Below are 24,511 nucleotides of genomic sequence, written 5' to 3'. Positions count from 1 at the left end.
ATTTTATTTTATTTATTTTTTTTTTTTCTCTGTATAATATGAGCAATAGTAATAGTTCTTTCCTGTAAGAATGCTTTCCTGAAGGCACTATTAAAAATTGCTTAAATACCAGTGCCATGAATAAATCTAGTAATAAAGTCATCATTTTTTTCGCTTCCACATACCGCATTTGTTGGCGTTATGGGAAGAATTCTCAGTGTGCCCAGATAAGACTCAGAGTAAATATTGTGTGTGGATCTGTTGTATCTGTGTTCTCTTTATCAGAACACACAGACAAGAGCAAAACCTTGAAATGTCATTGCCTACGGCTGCAGCAACAATGTTATGAATTTAAGATATCTGGACATTATTCAGTTGTTGTCCTGTGCATGTCACGGTCAAAGTAGAACTAGAGAACGAGTGCATGTGTTTTTGTAGATGCAGTAAAGCAGCGTGTCTTTGGCTAATAGACATACTGGGAGACGGCTGTGATTCTTCAGAGACTGGCATGTTCCAAAATTCCTTTTGTCATTTTGATAATGTCGGCCGCTAGACAAAGCTTTTAGATGATGATTGTCCAATTATTCTATGGAAATGGGATCAGCTAGCAATACAGATATGATTGGGCTAAAATCCATTTAAATAATGTGAACGTTTAAGTGAACATCAAATATGAATACATCCTCTTGACATGGAGACCATTATTATCAATGGCAGCAGTCCAACATGCTGTAAGTCTTCAGTTGTTCATATTTATAAGACTTTTCCAGAGAAAGTGTGGTGTTTGCTAAGGCTGAACTAAAAAAAACATTTGCTGCAATCAGCAAATGCACACTGGTGGCAAGTTTTGCACAGGAACAAAACACGTCTTGTGAAAACATAAAATATTGAGCAACACTTTACTTGAGGACTTACAATAATGCATCATAAAGGTATTTATAATATATGTTGTAATGCATTATATAATTTCATTTTTTAAAAATGAAGCCTCAGTTAAACTGCATTATATTTGCAGATTTGTTACATCTGAAATTGGTTATTTGTCATGGGTTTTAAAGGAATAGTTAATACAAAAATGACAATTTGCTGAATATATAATCACCCTCAGACCATCCATGATGTAGATCAGTTTGTTTCATCATCAGAACAGATTTGGAGAAATGTAGCATTACATAACTTGCTCAGCAAGGGATGCTCTGCAGTGAATGGGTGCCGTCAGAATGAGAGTCCAAACAGCTGATAAAAACATCACAATAATCCACAAGTAATCCACACCACTCCAGTCCATCAGTTAATGTCTTGAGAAGCCAAAAGCTGCATGTTTGTGAGAAACAAATCCATCATTAAGATGTTTTTATCTTCAAACCAAACAACTAAAATATGAGTCCTCTATCCATAATACTGTTTTCTCCAGTGAAAAAGTCATCTTATCTGAATCGAGAGAACTCTGCACCGATCAAGCACCATTTACAAGCCAAAACATCTCTGAACAAATATGTGGCTGGATTTTGATGTGAGAGGCAACAGGGGATGGACTTTTTTGACTGGAGGAAGCTTTATTATGGACTCATGGATGGTTTAAAACATCTTGATTGAATTTGTTTCTTACAAACACGCAGCTTTTCACTTCACAAGATATTAATTGATGGACTGGAGTCATGTGGATTACTTGTACTTTATAATGCATTATATATAAAGGCTTCAAATAAAGTATTCCGTGTTATTTGAAATGAAATGGATTAATCAGAGCCATAGCATATGCAGAGTAGACATGTTGGCGCTCACACGGGTGACACGCTTCCATACAAACATCTTGGCATAGTGACATGAACAATGTGAATAGTTTATTTGGTAGAAGATGTTTCTAGGAGGGATTTGTGGAGGATTTTGAGCATGCTGTAGGGAAGCTTTTGAACATGAGGAGAGGGAAGCGTCGCTCTCTGGACATGCTCCATTGAGAGATCTCACTCATGGCTCCAGCTCTCTCGCTCTCGCAGGGCGTATCATCTTAGAGAGACTTGCGCCATCGTTCTGTGTTCATGCCGTGAGTCAGAGCTCTGTTGCCATCTGTTAATGCCGGTACCTTCAGAAATGCTCAAGTATGTCTAATATTAGCGTTTTTTTTTCCTCCTCTTGCCCAGCGCACATCCCATTGGAGGCAGTGTCCTGGGGGAGGCCATCTGTTCGTGTGGCTCTGGGTTTGGCCGGAAGTCGTAGGGGACGCTTGTCCAGCTCCTGTCTCAGCATTGCCACTGTGGAGCATGTGAAAGCAGTGATACGAGTAAATGACTGTGGGCTTGTGACCTTGCTTGCATCATTTTGATAATTGCAATGTATGTTACATCATCTCAGTGCTGATATAGATAAAACTATGATTTAGAAAGACCAACATAAGCCACTCCGTACATTATGTTCATTACACATGTTACAAAAAATACATTTATACGGTGTGTTTATTTTTGTTTGAGCGTGTTTATGATAAGTTTAATAGTTAAACTTGATTCAATATTCTTATTTTAATCTCTTAACAATTGTGATAAGAACATTTAAATCTCTTAAAGTCAAACTCAGAGTTTATCGCTAACACATACTGAGTTGTTTACTACTGATAAAGACATTTACGCATTTAAGCCGGTGGCCTTATTGACATATTGTTATTCGACAAGCCAGATTTGTTTGTGAGGAGAGAGGTGAAATCTTGCAAATAAGTGTAATGTGAGACACGGTGAGATTTGCCTGCCGTGCTGGCAGCCGTGTGTAGCTGATCTCTGTGCATGAGTGAGTGGACGCAGAGCTGCATGTGCTTATTAATGTGTGTGTGCCGTACAGTCCAGGACTGACATAAATAGCTGACTGTCACTCACCGCACTGGCTTTCAATCTTAAGAGAATTGTAACATTACAAAAACAATAATCTCTGTCCCTCTCTCTCTCTCAGCTCCTGTCTCAGCATTGCCACTGTGGAGCATGTGAAAGCAGTGATACGAGTAAATGACTGTGGGCTTGTGACCTTGCTTGCATCATTTTGATAATTGCAATGTATGTTACATCATCTCAGTGCTGATATAGATAAAACTATGATTTAGAAAGACCAACATAAGCCACTCCGTACATTATGTTCATTACACATGTTACAAAAAATACATTTATACGGTGTGTTTATTTTTGTTTGAGCGTGTTTATGATAAGTTTAATAGTTAATGGAGATTTAAGTATATTTATACTTAAATATTTATTTTACACACACACGCACACACAATATTAAATCACCATTTAAATCACCATAAAATATATAATTATATTCACATAAAGCATTTGTAAAATTTTTATATATACATGTATACATTTTGTAATTTATATAGTAATAGAATTAATTATATAAAATTGAATATAACTAATTTATATACAATTATAATTAATAATATAAAATAATAAATATAATTTATAGGTTTTTACATAAAGCATTTCTATATAAACTCTCTCTCTCTCTGTTGAATAGGCTACACCTGTCTGATTCAGATAGTGGGAGGTTTTATCATCCTAGCTATTTTTCCAGTGCAGAAATTAAATGATAAAGTCAGCAATTTGAAGAGCACGGTATGTATGTGTGTTGTATTCACATACAGACTGAGGACGGGAGAAATATGTACTTCTCTCTCTCACTTGCTCTTTTTATCTCTCTCAATGCAAATCATTTGCATATCGAAAAGGTGAAAGTTTCATCGTTTATGTTTGAAAATATTGCTGTGCAAGTACATTTTCTTAACCTCATAGAAGTAACACATGAAGTGCATGGATTTGGATTAAAGCTGAACAAAGTCAATGTGAAATTCTGTTTGCAATCCACTTTATTTCTTTAATTTGATTCATGTCCAAGTGAAACAGGATATTCGCTAAGAAAAAATTGTATTTTAGGGAAAAAAGGATAGAAATGAAATAAAAATTAATACTGTCAATTTTGATTTAATTTACTTGAAATCTTGTTTTAGATAAGTGTTTTTAATTTACTCTTGTGAACCATATAACAATATTCACAATATACAGACAACAAATACAGCATTCACAGTTGAATGTGTATTAAATTACTGTATTTTTTCCTAAATTAAATGAACTTCTTAGATTATTCCTGCTGAAACTTTAAGATTGAAAGTTGTAATTTGATGTGATATTTATAATTTATGAAATTTGGAGTATAATTTTTTTTTTAAATGCATGCATGCTGTTTTGCATATATATTATTTTTGAATCTGTTCAAACAAAAATATCTTATAAAACTTACTGTAAATACATGTTTCTCATGTATCGTTCATCTTTTCAGGCCTATGTCATATATGATGCTTTGTATTTATTGTTTATGGCTTGCTGGCATTGTCGTTCTCTGATTATAGGCCTGTTTGTTGTGCCATGTTCGCAGGAGCTAAATTCCATGTGTTTTTTATACACCTGACCTGTCATGAAAAGAATAACAATGAACTGAATAAATTGTTTGTTGATTTCATTGAAAGTTTGGCAGTTGATGGGAAAGAGCTACACAGACATTGATTTATTACTAACATCTGTGCACACATTTCATTTTCCTGTAAATGTACTGAATAAGTGTTAATTGTTAATGTTATTTATGTTAATGAAAAGATGAGACCAAAAACTTTAAAGGATTATATTTGTATTTTAAACTATTCTGTATTAGTTGCTTGAGTTAAAAACAAAAGCAGTAATTTTTAAGAGTGTGAACTGCAGCATTTGAAAGAAAACACTTAGACTTCTTGATTTTTGTCCTGACATTTTGCTATGGGTTGCTTTTCTGGTTTGTGCTGGGAAACAGAAATACAGACAGCTGTCATATGTCAGCTCAGACGGCATGTTCTCCAGCATGAAGCAGCCAGTGACGCATTCTGACTGCAGACAAGACAGTATGTGCAACTGCGGTGCTTTGACAGAAGCTTGTTTTCTTTTGACCTGTAATCATACCCATCATCCAGCAGTAAAGGATCTCTGTTATCTCCAGAGCCTTGCACGAGTTATCCAATCTGGGGCCATTAGTGCAGAGTCCTGCACTACACGGCTTTGCATTCAAGAGATAAAAAATTAACCAGTTTGATATCTTTTTTCTATCATGCACAGGTTTGGATAGAGGGCGAAAGAGAAATTCCCAGTGCTCAGCCACACAACATGACGTCAGAAACCTGATCGGCTGAGGGAACGCTGAGAGAGAGAGAGGATAAACGAGACGTGCAGATAATTACGATTATTAACGAAGTCAGTGAGACAGAACCCATTTCTGAGCTGCTAAGGGCGCACAGAAAATAGCTCAGGAAGAAAACTCTAGTGTGAAATGACGGCTGGTGCATTAGTGAGAGTCTGACAGGAGAGAAAATGGACAAAGTTTGATGATGTAATCAACAATAGGCTACAAAAGACACAAATGCTCATTGTCCTTTATTACACTATCAAACGTAACAACATGGAGCTACTTCTACTTGATCTGACCTATAAAAATGACTTTTTGTTTAACACGGTGTACATTTAATCATATTAAATAACATATTTGACTTGATTAAAAACAGTTAATGTATTTTCAGGTTATCATTCAGAAGTATTTACTATGAAAAGTACAACAAACCGTTCTGAATATTGATCAATTAAGGGCTGTCTTCATTTCGATAAAGTCTAATTAGCATGAACACTGTTACACAATGATGTCTGCATTCTATCATCATGAAATTATACTGTGGCATAATTTTATCATCATGATATTTTGGGACATGATTTTCGGTATTTTCATTGATTTCATCAGATGCTTTGAGAGTGAGAATGGGTTTGGCTTTTTAAATGGATTTGTGAGTGGATTTGCAATAAATATATTTTAATACAATAATAAATATGTGACCCTGGACCACAAAACCAGTCATAAGTGTAAATTTCTCAAAATTGAGATTTATACACTGTAGCGAATCAGCTCATACATGGGGAAATATGAATAATTAATCATAACTAGTTATAATTAATTATAAATATTTAGATCCGCTGTAGATATTTACTTGACCTCTCAGGGTCAACTGTCTGTCAATTCTAAGAACGTTAACACTGTGTCTCTTCCTTATGAAAAAGGCAGTGATTTTCCCTACTTACATTTCATTAGGTCGTAAATGTATCTGGTGTCAGGGTTGCCATGGTAACCAGGGGGGGCCTGGTGTCGTTGCAGACATCCTAGCATCCAGTTTATTGGGTGACGGGACTGTGACGATTTGTTAATCTAATGAATAACTGATTTGTTAAATCAAATGAAAAATTGTGTGTTTGATTGGTCCAGACGCTACAACACCATTGATGTATTGTTTGTTATGATAGGAACATATTTTGCCGAGATACAACTATTTGAATATCTGGAATTTGAGGGTGCAAAAATATCAAAATATTGAGAAAATTGCCTTTAAAGTTGTCCAAATGAAGTCCTTAGCAATGCATATTACTAATCAAAAATTAAGTTTTAATATATTTACAGTAAGAAATTTACAAAATATCTTCATGGAGCATGATCTTTACTTAATATCCTAATGATTTTGGCATAAAAGAAAAATCTATAATTTTGACCCATACAATGTATTTTTGGCTATTGCTACAAATATACCTGTGCTACTTATGACTGGTTTTGTGCTCCAGGGTCACATATATGAATGTATGTGATGTTTCAGTGAATAAAAGCTGTTTCTTTATTTAGAGCTCTGTTTCTTGAGTCAAAAAGATGAACCAGTATGATCAAATGCTTGTTTGGTGTCTCACACCCGTATCACCGTGAGAAGAGTGCAGGCAGCCTGCAGAGTATTTTCCCCATCAGTGACTTCTCAGTCTACAGCTGCTGTTCTTTATCCACTCTGTTTCTGTGAATTTCAGTTTAGCCTGAGCTCATTTGAAATTTGCAAAGGTTCAAAAAGTTTGTTTGCCTTGAAGCTCTGCCTCCTCTCGTCCTCTCTTCCTCTTTCTGTCACTCTGTAATTAACACAGACTCCTCCAAGAAATTTTTCTTTGAGTGAATCTCACAAAAACATGTCCCAGTCATGTTAATAATAATAATAATGATGATGACAGATAATGATGATAAATATTTTTATATAATTTTGTTATTGTTATAATAATGAAGCTTCTCATACAGTTTTTTTTTTTTTTTTACTGTATTTCAGTAACAAAACAAAAGCGGTATAACAGTTTTTTTTGCATAATTAATAAATACTTCTCAATTAAAATATTTCATTATTTTATGTATTAATGAGAATTTGGGGAAACATTTATGTAAATCTCATAGAAGTCACATTTATACTACTACTAATAATAATAATTGTTGTTGTTATTAAAATAAAAAAAAGTTAAAAAAATACACTATAATACATTATAATAAATAATTATAATTATGGTGGCTCTTATACAGTTTTTACTGTACTTTCTTAGAAAATACTATAATGAATTAAGTCAAATTGACAAAGACATTTTAGCATGATAAAAACTTCAGAATTTAAAAACTTTTTCATTATTGTCTGTATTATTGAGAATTTTGGAATCATTTTTCTTAATCATCCTGAAATCCTTTGTAAAGCAACATATAATCAACATATAATTTCCTATTTCTTTCTTTAAGATTTTTGAAATATGACAAGGATGTCCATCTTTTGCACTTCTCAGTGTCTGTGCTTTATGCAATTTGCATATTAACTAAAAATGCTCCATTGGAAATCATTTTGGTTTTTATATAACATTCATCAACCTCAGAACCATAATACTGAGCCTGCCTTTTTAGCCAACGAGACTTCAAATTTAATTAACGCATGAAAGAGCGGGTGGCCAATCCCCTTACTGACACAGAGGCAGGGCTTTGAAGACTCTTGAGCGCTAATGAAACTCTGGCAGTCCTGATGTGATTAGTGGGTGTGTTGCTGGCTTTAATTGAATTGTTGACCCCACCCATCCTTGTGTGCAGGTATAAAGTAATTGAGTAGCTTGATCTGGAGGTCAAAGGGCGCAGCAGGCTCTAAGAGTCAGACGCTGTCCCTAAGGGCTCGTGAAGGATGACGCCGAGCTGTTGTTGCATTGTTTGCTGTCTGTATGGCGCGGGGAGCTCATCGCAGACCCTGACTAATCAGCCGGATTAGATAGAGGCCCTGACCTGTGTGCTTTCAATCAGTGATGATACGACTGTCTGCGTAGACAACATAACAACCAATGCAATCCATTAGTGTGTGTAAACCCAATTGACATGGTAGTAAGAGTACAAGGAAATGCTTTCATACTGCAAGGCATAATAACGAAATGCTATGAAGATTAATTCAGTCAATTCAATTTGCACAAAAACTCTGTTTTATAGTCCATACTGCTAAATACAGTGTCTCAGAGACCTTTATCTAGTCATTGTCATTGAATTAAAAGACATGCATATGCACAGTCAGTGCAATCACATCTTGATTTGCACTGCGATCTTACTGTTTGTGACGTTTGGCTTTTGTTTTCCAGGTTACGCATGACATGCATGTTCTCCAACACCTACATTTCCTTTCTCCAACTTTCACTTGATGTTTGTTTTGGGGGTTTGTTGGTACTCATATTGTTGACAGTGACAACATTGAGGCTCATCCAAATAAGGGTGACTAAAATAGATGACAGTTGGAATAGGATATGTCACACGATTAGGATCGCACTGCAATGTACAATGCAAGAAAGATTCACTACATGACAGGTTGTGCACTGTAAATGAGACAGTAACGCTTTAGGTTATGCATTGATTTTGATGCACAGAGTAATTATACTCAAACATACCATCATAGAGCTGCACATATAGAATAAATGGTTTACGGTCAAGTGAGATTGCTTAGATAGTATCTTGATGAATGTTTTCATAAAAAACATCCACAATAACGGCATTCTTCTCATGTCCCATTATCTGAATACTGTTACTGGCATTTACTTGACCGAGTTTGAGTGTGCTTTCTGTTCTTTATACTGTTGTGGCATTTACATATTTAGATATTCGCTTATTTTTGAGCAAAGCAGCGAGGATGGTTATTTCATTATTTCGAGCTGGCATATTTGTCTGTGCATCAGCCCACTCAGGGGAACTGAGCTGCTGGGAGATTCAGATGAGCCTTTCAGTGTTTCATTTTCCCGCGCCTTATCTCTTTCCCATGCGGAAGCCATGGATAAAAGATTTATGTCCTATAGGGGCCGAGCCATCGGCCCCCCTTCTTTATTTTGGTTGTTTTTTCTCTTGAAACCAAAGGAAGGAAATCATTTTTATTGGATGGAGTATTAAAAATCAATCTGTAGTATCACAGCTCACTGCCAAAAATATTATCTATTGTACCGATCTGAAATGCTTGAGAGGTTGTACATTTCTGCCTATTTTGAAATGCTTGAGAGGCTGTTAATTTAAGAGGCAGAGCAAAAAAGAAATGTTTCCTCGATGGCTGAGAGTGGAGAGCAGGTGTGTGCTTGGTAAACCGGATTGCAGCACTGATCATATTGTACATGCTAAAAGAGAATATGAGAAAATCCTCATTAAGGGCGCGTGAATGCACATAAATCCATATAGGTAAAATGAATTATGTGATTGTAAATTAACTTAAGCCATTTCTCTTTAATGAACTTAAATAGGATTATGGGTTGGTCTGTACATTATAATGAGTAGTTGAATAACATATTCTGGTTCGAGTTCTTTGCAGGGCTTGTTATAAAAATCAATACAGCGTCTTCTGGCACTCTGCACAAGGTCAAGAAATGGCATGTTTGTAATATTCCACCTCCATTTGTAAGGATTCCAAAATGCAAGTGCCAAAATACTGAATACTACAAAATAACTGGGTTGATAGTGAATCCATTCTATACACGTATTAAACTATAACATTTGTTTTCTTTTGTGTGTGTCTATACATGTTGATGCATCAACTTACAGTATTTGGTCTTAAGCAGAAAAAGTCACTGACAATTTGTGATTATTTTCACTGATGGCATCAACAAGCATTACCTAAATAATTATTTATGATTAGCTATCTTAATACTTGAATTAATTATTTCCATGTTTGAGTAGCCTATAAGTGAAAAGTAGTTCTGGTCCTTAAATCTGATTGGTCGAGCAGCGTTCAAAGAGTGCTGATATAACCATTCAAAAGCACTGGGTCTTTTAACTGTTTGTATCACTCTGTTGTGGGTATTTGTTATAGTCATACTCATTCGCATATGCGGAGCTTATGTAAGGCTTAGCCTTCCCCTGGCCATGGAGACTTGGGGCAAAAATGGCACTAAATTGGACAAAAATACCTTATAAATACCAAATAAATTAAATCTATTACGTCTGTTGCTAACAAAGTCAATATGAATAGACAGTGTCGATTGCGGCAATTCCGGACTCTTGCGAATTCTCTCATCATAAACAACAAAGCGCAGATGTACGTACAATGTAAGTAAGGGATTCATTTCACAGTGTATACAGCTTCAGTGATTATAACGATAGTTTTGTTTTTTTGAGAGTGCTTAAACTCGCGATAGATCAATGTTAGTGATAATGTCACTGTCTATATATAATTTATTCGCTGTTTGAATAACTGTGGAAAGGAAACATTATATAATTATCAATTATCAAACGTTTTTATTAAATTGTAATCACGTTAAATACAAATTCAGTCCCATTAAAAAATTTTTTAGCCTACATGACACCCATGTCTGGTTCTTGCCTAAAAAGACGGGTTTATTATGTTTAATACATTTGGCTGCTCTTAGCCTTACCCTGGAGTTGGTTCACCCTCCGCCTATGCTCATTCATGATGATGGGGATTTTACAGTGATTGTTTTTTCAGGTTAAATCGTTACGTCAGTAGGTGGCGACAAATTATGTGTTTTTAAGTGAGTCATTGACTCATTCATTCAACCAATTCGTTCAAAACACTGATTCGTTCATAAGGGGTTAATTCTGCTTTGGCTTGGATCGGCGCTATTTTCGTTGTCGGAGCAAACACAGAAATTAAAATATGTAAATTTTAGTGTTCATTTTAGCCTGTCACTACTTTTCCCCATTTGCAGTCTCTGCCAACTAAAATAGAAGCCAAAGCATCAATCTTTACGTTCACAAATCAACACTACAGTGACCAAAAACTGAATATACTTAGCAAACACTGGGGAACTTGTGAGAGGTCGATGGTTTTTTTCTTAAAATGAGGACCTACCAGCAAATAAAGCGCACAAAGCAGTTTGTCTCGACATGGCTCTCTTTTCTAGGTGGCAGTGATGACACAGTTTCTCGGGATGCCCTAGAAAACAGTGTAGGATAACATGAAATACACCCACACACGTATACAGGACGCTTCCGGTGTCCGGTGTGGAATGAAGCGCATCAGTGCGTGCGTGCGTGCGTGCGTTTGTGAGCGCGAGACAGACTGAGCGCACATCATCCAGAGCTCGCGAGGGAAGCGCGAAACCTGTCCGCACAGCGCGCGAGGAGGAGAGAGCTCAACTATGAAAGCCGGTCCCGAAAATACTCTTATTATTCCATGAAAACGGACCTTTTACAGGCAGAACACGTTCATGGAGGATATATTATACTTGAATTTTCTTCTCTGTGCACGCGCAAGGTGTCTGTGGAGAAGAAATATCGGGATTTGAGTCAGGGGCTGCTGAACTGAGGAGGATTTTATCCTGTTTCACTTCTGAGGAGAAAATAGTCTCAGCTGATGCCAACGACCAGAGAAAATATAGAAACGACACTAACCGATGAGGCGCTGAAGAGTAAGTTGAGTTTTTAACATTTCTGTTACCGTTCAGATGTGTTGTGATGTTATTTTATTTTATTCGGCAAGCCCTGTTGTTCTTCGACTTGTCACTTGACATTCATTGGAAGCTAATTTGGCAATTATTTTAATATGTATTTAATATATATTAATATAGCCTATAGTTTTTAGCTTGTCAGTTGCTTGTATTCTATATAAATGAGCTCGTCTCATGGTCGCATATCAGCACTTGGTGGCAATTGTCAGATCTTTAACTCAAGATTTCGATGTATTTGTTATTAAAAATGTTTAAATCAGTTCGGGTACGTTGAGAATGATGTGACCTATTATAAAACGCGAATCTTCTTAATGCTGTGGTAAGCACGCAATACAAATGAAGTAGGCTACGTGCGATTATTGCACACATACTTATTCGTATAGCTGTTGTAGGTAATTATATGAAAGTGCAAAATGTGTAACATGGACATGGTAATGTGAAGTGTTGCAATGGCTTGTTGGTTATGTGATGAGCTGTCCGTTTGGGAGTCTGGATGAGAGAAACTGGAGGAAATCTGAAGGCTGCAGCACTGAGTCATGGGCAGGTCCGCGCGCTCCATCTCTCCGTCTCAAATCGCATCTTCTCTTCAGTTCGCAAATGACATTTTCGTGTTAAAGAAAGACAGTTTTCGGTGTATGATAGTTATGTTAATACTAGTTTCAGTGGACTTGTAATTGGGAGGAAATGCTTATACACAACCCCAATCTGCTGCGAGATATTGCCTGCTATAAAACAACCGTGTTTAAGTAGACACTGGAGACGCCACCACATCAAAATAAGACTCGATGACTAATTATCTGCATGCACGAAACTACTTTAAACCCCGGGTTAGGCTGAAAAAAATGATCATGTTGTAGGGTTAGGATTGCAGTGATTGCATTTATTATTTTCTCTTATTTAGAGATTTTTAGAAGTGTAATTCAGAGAAGTGTAATGTCCCTCCTTATTCTAAATACACAGCAGCAGGACGCTTTTGATGTCATGCACCTTATTGGCAAACATGTATATATTCATATCTATAATGGATAGTTACAGCTATATATAGAAAGATGTAGATTTATTCTTGTAAATTCTTGAGAGAGAGAGAGAAAGATAGAGAGAGAGAGACAGAGAGAGAGAAAGATAGAGAGAGACAGAGAGAGAGAGACAGAGAGAGAGAGACAGAGAGAGAGAGAGAGAGAGAGAGAGATATTCATGACATATTGGCAGAAATGGTCCTGTCCAAACATTTTTTCCCCCTACAGATCTACTGACGTTTTTTCCAGTATTCATGGTGCTGCTCTAACATCATAATACTATATGCATACTAATGGCATTAAAAAGAGAAGAGGTTGTCCCATCCATTTCAAATCTGCCATTAATTGTTCAATTAAATGCATTTTTGTAATCATGGTTCCAATGTGAAAGAAAAAAACTGTGCAGTTGTTACAAACTATTTCTTAAATAGGCCTTCTATCGAATGTCTCCTAGATGAATTTCTAAAATATGTAAATTTGTCTCTTAAATGAAGGATTCCATTTCAGTATCAGACAGTGTTTATTGCTGATGCGCACCAGGTCTGGACATCTGTATCCGTTTTGAACCTCTGGCCTAAGCTGATGATTTCCAACTCTGGGTGGAGATGTGGAGGCCGCAGCAAATGCAGAGAAAACACAGCTTTAGCTAATTAGATGTTGGAGAGCTGCTCTTCTACTCTATCCAAACAGCATCTCTCTCTTGCTCTCTCTCTTTTAGCAGCTCTGCCCATGCTCATTCAGGCTCTCCATGCTGATAAATGATGTGTAATTTCAGTAATGAGTGGGAGTGTAAACATATGTGAAGAGAAGTAGTTTTCCCCCCCACCTTTATTTTATGATGTACCACAGTTTCTCCACACCATGACAGGGTGATGCAGCAGGTAAACCACCTCACAGTAATGGCAAGTGCAGCTACGCATTGAACATCTATCTCTCTAGTAACAAAGGTGTCTGAAATATGACTTGGATGGCATATCGTGAGGTCAGTGTTTGTGCAGATTGAAAATGTGAGTGATGCTGTCACTGGCTTACACATCTCACATTCTGTTTTTCCTGAGAACCGTTTTGCGGTTCACATGTTATATGCATGTAAACGGCATCATATGGAATAATGGTTCATGGGGAAAGGGCTAGAAGACCTTGGTGCATTGTATTGCGTGTGGATTGACCAATCTGCAGACCAGTTGTGGCGCTCACATTTAATTCCCGCCAGTGCACTATAACAGAGCAGCTAGGGTTTTCAATTACCCTTGCTTTTGTTTGTTGTTCGATCAGAGTCTGGAAGGCAGTCTTTTTGTTTCATCCCAGCATAGATCAAGGGCCAGACTCAATCAGCGGGACTTATAGACAGGGACAATAGTCACAAGCTGCTACAAAACAAGCAGAGGACAGCAATCTATAACAAGTAAACTGGTCTATAATATATGGGCCATTCATATCTTAGGTCTGTTTCACAATGCACACACAAGTGTATTAGTGAAGCAGTAACGTTACTGTAATTGAGCCATTATTTAGGTTTACATGCCCTAATTTTCATCTGATATTGATTCTGAAATTTTTGTTTATATGAACCCTAAATGTTGCAATCCGATTCACAGTTTATATGTGCATTACATGTATTCCAAACAAACCTTTTTGCATTCAAAACTGGAGAAAGCACCGCAATAATACCACCAGATGTAGCTAGTTGTAGTTTTAGCCTTGATGACATATCTAAAAGGAAACCTGACATTTACATTAGAAGAGCTTTTTAGAAGATATTTATTAAATATTCAGTTTCATCTGACCGGTTTGAAACACGTGATACACATGTTCGTATAGTGTGAAGTATAAGTAAACATATGCATCAAGGCACTGCGCATGTGCGCGAGAAATTTTTGGAACCAATTGAGAAAATAGTCAGGTTCAAGCATTTATATACTTAATTTGTTTCCTCTTAATGAGGTTATTTCAGGTCTACAATACCCCTTTCAAGCTCAATTAGATGTTTACATGAAGGCTTTTCAGTCCGATTGAGCCATCAATTCTATTATAAACAGATTATTTGGGTGCATGTCGATGTAGCTATTGAGAATTATTACAGACTTGATTGTCATAAAATCTAATTTACATGAGGATGGTGTCACATTTACATGCAAATCTAATCCAACCCCCAAAGTACTTAAATCATTTGCATTCAGAGGCAATGCACCAGCCTCATTTGACCAGTCATCTCAGATTTTCTCTGAAGGTCTTGAACACATTCCATCAAGTTAACCAGAACTGTTTTGTCTTTGTTAAAGTTCTGGGTTTTAGACTCTGACACATGAATTGCTGCATTGACAGTATTACAGCACCATTACAGTGGCAGCTAGGACAACTCATTATATTTTCTGAAGCTTCACATGCAAGGCTTAAGATTTAAGGCACAGTTCATGTGTAGAAAAAGGGAATTCTCTATTCACTCAGTTGAAAGGAAAAACAATGATAGATTGCTTGCAGTTCTCACAACTAACAATAATACAAAACATACAGACATTTTGGCAAGCTGCATAGAGGCCAGTGCTACAGTACATCAGAACATAAAATATACAGTAAACAAACTGGTTTTGATATAACACAGCTCTATAGCTTTTACACTGGAATCTGGGATAAAACATTTGATTAGTTTTGTTTTGTATCATTTTTACTGGCAAACATTGAACAAGACTTGAAATGTGTTTTGCTTTAATCCTCATGCCTGCAGTGGTTTTAAATGTGACTTTAGTAGGTCTGTGTGGACAAATAGACTGTAATTATTTAGCAAATACCACCCAAAATATATAGCACACAATATCTTTTAGGTATTGTTAAAGACTACTCATTAATTTTGATTGGCTTTTAAGAGTAAAGTGTGTCTTGTGTACCCAGTTAGTATTTATTAGGTTATCGTAAGACATATATTTGTATAATATTCTTAAGAACGTACATACAATCTGTGTACATGCAAATAATCAAGTTCAATACATTAAAATAAGGTAAAATGGAAATACAGTTTGCAATAACGGTTTTGTTCAGTATTTATAATGTTTTTTTTTTTTTTTTGAAATGGCTTCATATTTAGCTGTTTATCAAAACAGACAGGTGTAAATTACTTGCAAAAGAGGTAAATGAGCAATCTGAACTAACAGACAGGAAAGCAATGAACCAAACGACACAAACACTTTTTACATTTATCACATTCATGCAGACCAGACTTATATATTAGCTATTAGGGCGGTCTGTGATGAAGTTGTCTCTTTCTCACTCTGTGCTTGTCTGTGCATCTATTAAAGACTGTGAAGGACCTAAATATGCATCTATGTGAGTAGCATTAAAAGGTTAGTTCACCCAAAAATGAAAATTAGCCTGTGTTTTACTCACCCTCAAAGCATCGTAGGTGTATGTATGTCACTTCCTTCTTTCAGACGAATCCAATCGGGAGTTATATAAAAAATTGTCCTGGCACCTCCAAGCCTTTCAATGGGGGTAAGCGGGTGTTTGTTGTCAACAGTTCAGAAGACGTGAAATAAAGTGTGCGCATCCGTAATAAAACGTCCCTCACATGGCTCCGGGGGGTGAATAAAGGCCTCCATGCGTTTTTGTAAGATAAATATCCATATTTCAAACGTAATAAACACTTTTTTCTCACTTCCGCTGACTGTGTTACGTGGAAGCTGTGCAGGCGGATGACGTAGAACGTCGGCATTGCGTTATTAGTGACGAACGCGGAGACAAAACAAGGCTAAATGCGCACGGCGCATATGTCTTACGTCATCCACCTGAACGTCTTCCACGTACCACAGTCAGCGCAAGTGAGAGAAAAGTGTTTATTACGTTTGAAATATGGATATTTATTTTACAAAAACGCATGGATTCGCTACAGGAGGAGCTTTTATTCACCCCCCGGAGCCGTGTGAGGGACGTATTATTACGGATGCACGCATTTTATTTCACGTCTTCTGAACTGTTGACAACAAACACCCGCTTACCCCCATTGAAAAGCTTGGAGGGGCCAGGACAATTTTTAATATAACTCAGGTTGGAGTCGTCTGAAAGAATAAAGTCACATACACCTAGGATGCTTTGAGAGTGAGTAAAACACATGCTAATTTTCATTTTTGGGTGAACTTTAAGAAGTCTGTTAGAAGAAAAACAGCTGGTTATCATGCTGAGTCACAATATACTACTGTACCTGCTGTTATATTGACTTACAATTCTATTCAATGCAGCCATAGTAATATTTCAGTATAAATAACAGTCAAATATGTTATTTGAATGCTTTTGACTAAGGTAATGTGATTAGTGGCCGACCGATATTGGTTTTTTGACAGCCAATGCCGATATCTTGGAAAGCCGGGTGGCCGGTGGCCGATATAAAGCCGATATAATTGTATTTATTTTAATTAATATTTAAGAAATTTGAAATCATTTGAAAATGGATTCAAAAATAATTTTGTAAAATAAACATACCTATACTTTAGATTCATCGGCCAAACAGAAAAACTTATCGACCAATGCCGATATTTGAAAAATGCCAAATATCAGCCGATATATCGGTCGACCACTAAATGTGATGCAATAAATAAAATAAATAAATAAATAAATAAAGTTCTTCCTACCAAAGTTTTTCTGCAGCTTTTTCAACTGCAACTTTTATCATCTTATGGACAAAACTTCTGTTAGTTTTTCTCATTAAATAACCATTAAGACTGTATATACTGTAGGGGTATTTTTGCTAATACAATTTTCATTTTGTTTCCAACCTCAGTTGAATGTGAACATTTTGATGTGGCTCTTTTAACATAACATATGATGTTGGTTATAAACAGAATGTTAAAACATATAACAGGAAACATCTAGTTTTTGACATGCATGAAGTATGTGCAGTACTTCAGCTGTATGATTCAGTAAACGATTCAGCCTTCTGAAGTCAGTACTCATCTCATGTTGGGAGCGGGACACTTTGTTCTTTCTTTCGTGACATATGTGTCAAAACAGCAACTCTCTATTGAGATTAAACCTACAAATCTTGTTTTAAGGGGCTTATTAAAATGCAGACTGAAGATGACGAAATAACGTTAATGCAGTTTTATTTTATCTTTCTATTTTCAGACTTGTGTAATTCTTTGTAGAAGAAGTATAGACAGGGAAATGTGTTTTTTTTTCTGCCTACATCGTGAGATCTGCTCACGCTCTGCATATCATTTTGTTGTCATGTGAAAGACTGACTGGTGAAAAACACTGTTCTGTCAGGCCCTACTGAACATCCCCCACAATGCCTCAGCAGACATATATTCCCACTGCTGTTCCCTTTAATGAAGAACACTTTGCCTACGTTCTCTCTCACTTTTTCACAACTTTTCAGTAGGGGTGCTCCGATCAAGGTTTTTGAGGCACATTTATCCATTATTTTGATTTTAAATCCAAACATTGTTACTTAAAATGCTTTTTCAACATTGTGATTCTTTTTTTACACAGTACAGTAATACAGTCTTTCACAGACATGTTTAAACACAATAAATATATAAGCAACACATTATTCACTGCTTTTTACTTTTGCATTTACTTCTAGTAACCTCTAGTAACATAACCTGACATTATGTGTGTGCACTGTGAGTGTGCATGAGCGCACTATCTCCAGAAGTGCGCGCGAGCGCTTAATGGTTAAACACTGGCAAGAATTAAAAAGGTGAGTACCTCACCTTCAGCATTATAATTATTTCACCCGCACCAGACAGAGACTGAGACGGTGCCGCTGCATGTCGTGCCAAACCTTGCATGGCAGCGTCATCAGCTTGAGATAGTTTTTTTTTAGATCGGCCTTTTTAGAGACCGCCGATCAAACATCCCAAAGCGATTATCGGCCGATAGTGATCGGTAGCCGATCAATCGGAGCACCCCTACTTTTCAGTGCATGTGCGGTGAGAAAAAACAGTAAAAAATTCTCTTTTAGACTAACGGCAGGTGTGCTAACAAGGCTGTCGGCACAATAGTGCAGGCATCTTTTTGTTCTAGTTCAGTGATGGTTAGAAAAAACTCTGCAGAACCCAAGACAGTTAGACAATTAGTATCACTTTAACAGGCCTGTAAATATACAAAAACAGTACAAAAACAAATTGAAATTGTGCATATTCTTTGTACACTTGAGAAATAAATGAATGAAAGAATGCATGAATGATTCATTGATTCATTGATAAAAATTCAGTCTGATCAGTTAACATCAGGACAGATGGGTATTAATTATGCCTGTAAGAATTTCTAGATGAGGATCTTTCCAGGAAATAAATGTAGAGTGTTTTGGAATTTAAATATTCAACCAATAACTTTACGCCACAGAATAAAATTGGCGTTTTATGCCTTATTTCGTCCCAAAGTTTATTCACAGGATGAATTCAGCAACATATTCCAAACAAACAAATAAATAAATATTCTCTTGTCAAATTGGTAAGAAAGTTATTTCCCTTAACCAGGAAATTAACGTTCTTAGAATTGACAGACAGTTGACCCTGAGAGGTCAAGTAAATATCTACAGCGGATCTAAATATTTATAATTAATTATAACTAGTTATGATTAATTATTCATATTTCCCCATGAGCTGATTCGCTACACAGTACAGCTAATTTTGCGTATCTAGCAGATGTTCTCCAGAGATTTAACCCGTTGAATCCTCAGGTTTGGCTTCTAGTTGATTGTAATCCTGGTTCAACAGGAAAAATTATTTCGCTTTGGTCTCTGGATGTTGAGAGCTACTATTACACTGACGTGTGCTGATTAAAGCTTTCTGACGACACAATGGGAGTCAACATCTGTAAAAATCAGATTCAAATTGTATTATGAATATTTACAGTAATAACCCATAATTATAGGAGATGCCTGTTTGTTCTGATTTCAGCAGGATAATATAGTGCTAGATGCATATAATAAAAATTAAACTAAACAAATAATAATGCATAGCTTGAATAACAAAATAAATAGACTTGTGAACTTTTTGTTTACGTCAGAACAGGGTTATTATATTTAACTAAAACTAAAATGAAACTAAAATCATAAAAACATTTTCGCTACTTAAAATAACATAAAATAAAATAAATATATAAATAAAAATAAAATAAATGCTAACTGTATTAAAATAAAATAAAATATTAAACGTTTTATTTCAGCTAGTTTCTAAGGCCACATTTTAAATCACAATTTAGTTTAATTTGATTTGATGTACTAAACCAACTAAAACTATAATTGAAATAAAAATAAAAACTAAAACAACAAAAAATAACAAAAAAAGCACAATAAAATTACTAAAACGTTAAAATGAAAATGAAAACAGAAAATATAAAAATAAAAACATTCAAAATATTTAATATAAAAATGAACAACAGAATAAAATAAACTGCGGGCTGCGTCCAGTCAAACTGTACTGCATTATTACGCATACAGAGCGATCACTAATGCATTTGCTGATGCTTGGAAGGATCCTATAAATGTGAACATACAGATGACACATAATAAGGCCACTTACAGTGAAAATGCTGCTTCCCCTGTAGTATCCATTGAATACAAACAGCTGCATCACAAGTAGGGCTGCTCGATTATGACAAAAATCATAATCACGATTATTTGGGTCAATATTGTAATCACGGTTATTTAACACAATTATTAGTGGGCCATATAACAAAAAAAATATATAAATATATGCAAATCTAAAGTATTCAGTTACCAACCTATAAAAATTGAATAATCAAATGTAAAATAAAACAGCATAGTCTTCACTGTAAGAATTAAATTTCCTTTGTTTCTTATTAAAGCTACAAAAGACCTTCTGTGAAGAGCAGTGAATGATTTTGTCTTTGTCTTTTGTTGTTTGATTAATATTAAGCACACAGCCAGCAGCAGGAATATAGCCTGCTGTCACTTTAAGAGCTGCACGGCTCCAATTAGTGAATAATCACTAAGCGCCACATTTTGTCACATTTTTGTGTGTATTTGACCGTTTAGTCGCATACGTTCAGCGAAAAGATGACTTCACATGTCCGTGTTCTGTTCCGTCTCTTGAGCGCAAGCCTACTGAGGAACAGCGCAAGTTCTCTTTCGTGCTTTTAAAAACATTAATAAATCTAATCAACTTTAATAACTCAAGCACGTCCCATTTTGCAAAAGTCACGTTACATGATTTTACTGATTTACACGTAAAAAATGGGCTTTTATGGAGGAGTGAAAGCGCACCGCTGGAAAGGGGGCGGAATGGGGCCCAATAATCGTTTTATCTCGATTATTGCATTTTCATAATCGTTGGAGAAATCGAAATCTAAACTGAATTTCGATTAATTGCACAGCCCTATTATTCCGTTCAACTGAATATCTTTAGGCATATTGAACACACCAATGTCATGTATCTGTGTTGACATTTCCCTAACAGTGTTTCCCTTTGAGGGAACGAAGCGTAGATGGACTGTGTTTTTATCCCGAATCCCAGGCTTGTTGATTAGATTGTCTGAGGCCAAATGAGTGTCGGATGACTTTCATTACAGTCATTAATCCATCAGTTGAGTTTCAAAGGCTCTGACATGTCTCAAATTAGGATGGACTGCAATACAACTCAGGCTTGATGTTCTGACTATTCATATTTGTAGGTGCTCCAAGCGATTCGTGAATACACGTGTGTATGAGCGTGTGTGTTTTATGAGCCGTGTCCCTTGAAGGCGATCTGCAAGTGACCAGCCACTCTGTCTTTTTATGGGAGTTTTATGGAGCCTCTCCCAGATGGTGGATAGATAGGTGTTAGATTGTGACTGCTATAATAGGCCACAGGACAAAGTGGTCCATCTCTGGCCTTGACACACTCTGGGGATTGAATCTCAAGAGTGTATATATATCAAGCCACCACTGGTTAATAAAATATTCCATCATATCTGTCAGCAGGAAAGCTTTTTGTGCTAGAGTCTGAAGTGCCCAAGGCTATCTACAGCAAAAAGTAATATACTACTGTAATATTATTACTTTTGTAATGCGTTACTCCCAACACTGGCTATCTGTGAAGCATGGGGACTGATGAAGTCACTGTTTCTTTAGATGTGATCATTTTAAATCATCAATTTACAGTGCTTACAGTAGCTTTATATCCTTTCCAATAAAGTGAACTGTGAAGTAAACAACCATTAACCACACATTTTCAGAAAGCTTTAAAAATAGATTATATAATATAGTGTTGTCAAAAGTACCGACCGCGATACCATTCGATACTGAAATTTTAAAAACGTCCATTTCCCGCTGTAATGTGTTACAGCTCTGTGAGTCTAGTCTGTTCATGCCACGTCGAGTCTGTTCATGCCAAGTCTGTTTCATGCCTCGTCAAGTTAAGTCAAGTCTGTTCATGTCAAGTCATGTCTCGGATTATTGTTTGGATGTTTGGATCACTCTGTAAATAAACTGCACTTGGGTTCTTCACTACACTCGCCTTCAGTGGATTGTTCGTTACACCCGCCAAGATTTGAGCACTGTTGAGCAGATTCTTAAACAGCGCTGATTGGTGAGTCTGTTTATGTTTGATGTTTGAAATGAAATAGAAAGCAATAATTGATCTTTTCAAATCTAATGCAAACATTTTTGCATTTTATTGCATTTTCTGATTGGCAGATATTATTAGTTATCGGCGTATATTTGTGCGTGCAAACACACTTATGATGAACAGATAGAAACAGGGTATGTTCATGAAGAAATGTGTGCTATTTAATGAGCAAATCCCACAATGCACAGCCTGTTTATGTTTTAATTAATGCGAGTGTGTTGGCACTGAGCAATGGGAAATCGCCCCCTCCTCAACCCCTTTATCCCCTCATGTTCTGCAGAACCCTAAACCTGCCCCGCAGGTGAGCATTGATGAAAGAAGCAAATGATTCATGAGCTCACCTGCCTGCCTCTCCCTCCGAGACCCGGCCAACTGCAGGCATTATCAGTAGTAAATGGGTCTGAAAACGCTTCGGCCAGGACAGGCCGTACACCGTGTGATTTATTGGCCATGATGCTGCAAATAGTTAGTCGTGTTACCAGAGGGATATAAGCATTTTCATGGCCACAGTTCAAGTTTATTTCAGACATAAATTCTGGGTGACGTGGAAAGGAAAAAAGCCACGGTAAATTTATGACAAGAGAGAATTTTGCAAGCAGCCAGCAGAAAGCGTTGTTTTAACAAACCAAGGACAAGGATGAACGACTGTTTTGTTCTCTTATCTTACATTTTGTCAGGAGCTTCGTTAAAGACGTTTTCCTTAAGCAGAAAAACAAGAACATTTGCTAGAGGACCTTAAAAATAACATGGGATGGAGCTAAGTTGAACTTTGAAGTGAAAATCAGAAGAGATAAGCTTTCTAGAAAAGAAATTGCATGCACCTACTGTTTTGATGGCGTTTAGTGCTTTTTGCAGCACAGTTGTTTCATGAACCATGGAGAACAATTAACATTTGAACGTGACACGCTGCAAGCATGTGAAGGGCAGAACAATGGCGAAGGAGCTTTAGTGGCAGTGATGAGCACGTTGTGAATGAAAACATCACTCCAGCTCTCTGGTCCTTCTCTTTGTCTCTCTATGCTTGTTAATGCTTAGAAACTGTGATCAGTGTACGTGATCGATCTCCTGCACAGCTGGCTGGACAGAATCACATTTCCCCTCCACTTTACAATATGTCTCAAGGGGCGGAAACCTTACATTAGACATGGACACGATGATCCTGTTTACTGGCCGACTGAGCCTTTGTATTAATTATTTACCTCACATTGCGGAACAAATCATATTATCAGATCGAAAACGCTCAGGATTGTGCTGTGTTTTCAGGAGAATCATTTCACACATCGACTTGTAACCACTGTTGCGTGTTTGTATTTGTATCCATGTTGACCTTGAAATATCTCTGTTTTTGAATTTGAATTCTTATAATGTTTATCTTTTGCATTTGCAGATAGTAGCCAATTTTCCATAGTTCTCTGGAATTTTTATATTAGAATTTATTTTATTTTTTTTTTGAAATTTCTATTTAGGATATTTTTTAAACTTAAAGCAACTTTCAGCCAGTTTCAGCTGTTTCCATGATCTGAGTCAGATCTGAGTCTTATGCAAAACTCTTTTTTAAATCTCTCACCACAGTTTTGAATAGGGGTCCGCGTCTGTGCCATTTACATACACAGAGACACGCAGAACATGCTGGATTCATATTTAAATAGTATTTTTGCGGCTTAATATTTACATATACTAGTCCATATTGCGACTCTATTTAAGTGTACTTACCTACTTTTGATTAATTCATCCAAATTTTGACAAATTCCGTGACATTCCGCATCATACAGTAAATGCCATTTATATGACTGGATTCCGCGATTCCGTCCACGTTTTCTGCATTGGTTTTGAAAATGACCGATACCGATAATCATAAAAATGCTTAATATCGGCCAGGCCGATAATCGGTCGACCCCTAGTTTTGAATTCTGATCTCTCTGTATCACAGTGTTACCAAGGGTTATCATTCACTGACCATACATACAAACACGGTGACCGTGATTTCACCAAGTACAACATGTTCCTGGATCAACATCCTTACAGGATAAATACTTAAAGGAACAGAGCATCTTCATTGTAGTCTTATAGGAAGTGTCACGTTTAGTACAGTTCCTTCAACTAGACTTACAGAAATTAAGTACTTTGTAGACTCAGTCCTGCACATGGTGGTTAA

The 24,511-nt window shown here is 36.5% G+C and overlaps 2 protein-coding genes across 2 annotated transcripts in view; one reads left to right on the top strand and one right to left on the bottom strand.

The window, feature by feature from the left end:
• LOC107746622 (transcription factor Ovo-like 2) overlaps positions 1-22,808 on the bottom strand; it is a 25,331-nt gene extending 2,523 nt beyond the window's left edge. The window contains exons 1-2 of the mRNA XM_016560917.1: positions 22,698-22,808; positions 4,947-5,040 (exon numbers count right to left, since the gene is read on the bottom strand). Coding sequence (XP_016416403.1) covers positions 4,947-5,040; positions 22,698-22,808 — 205 coding nt within the window. The remainder of the gene's footprint in view (positions 1-4,946; positions 5,041-22,697) is intronic.
• Positions 11,397-24,511, top strand: part of ptprfa (protein tyrosine phosphatase receptor type Fa) — a 207,242-nt gene continuing 194,127 nt past the window's right edge. The window contains exon 1 of the mRNA XM_016560916.1: positions 11,397-11,738. The gene's annotated coding sequence lies outside the window, so the exon portion shown is untranslated. The remainder of the gene's footprint in view (positions 11,739-24,511) is intronic.

Source organism: Sinocyclocheilus rhinocerous, unplaced genomic scaffold, assembly GCF_001515625.1.
Source record: "Sinocyclocheilus rhinocerous isolate Xijiao unplaced genomic scaffold, SAMN03320098_v1.1 scaffold588, whole genome shotgun sequence".
Lineage (NCBI taxonomy): Eukaryota > Metazoa > Chordata > Actinopteri > Cypriniformes > Cyprinidae > Sinocyclocheilus > Sinocyclocheilus rhinocerous.
The sequence above is the reverse complement of the archived record's forward strand: the minus strand, read 5'-3'. Positions and strand labels throughout refer to the sequence as shown.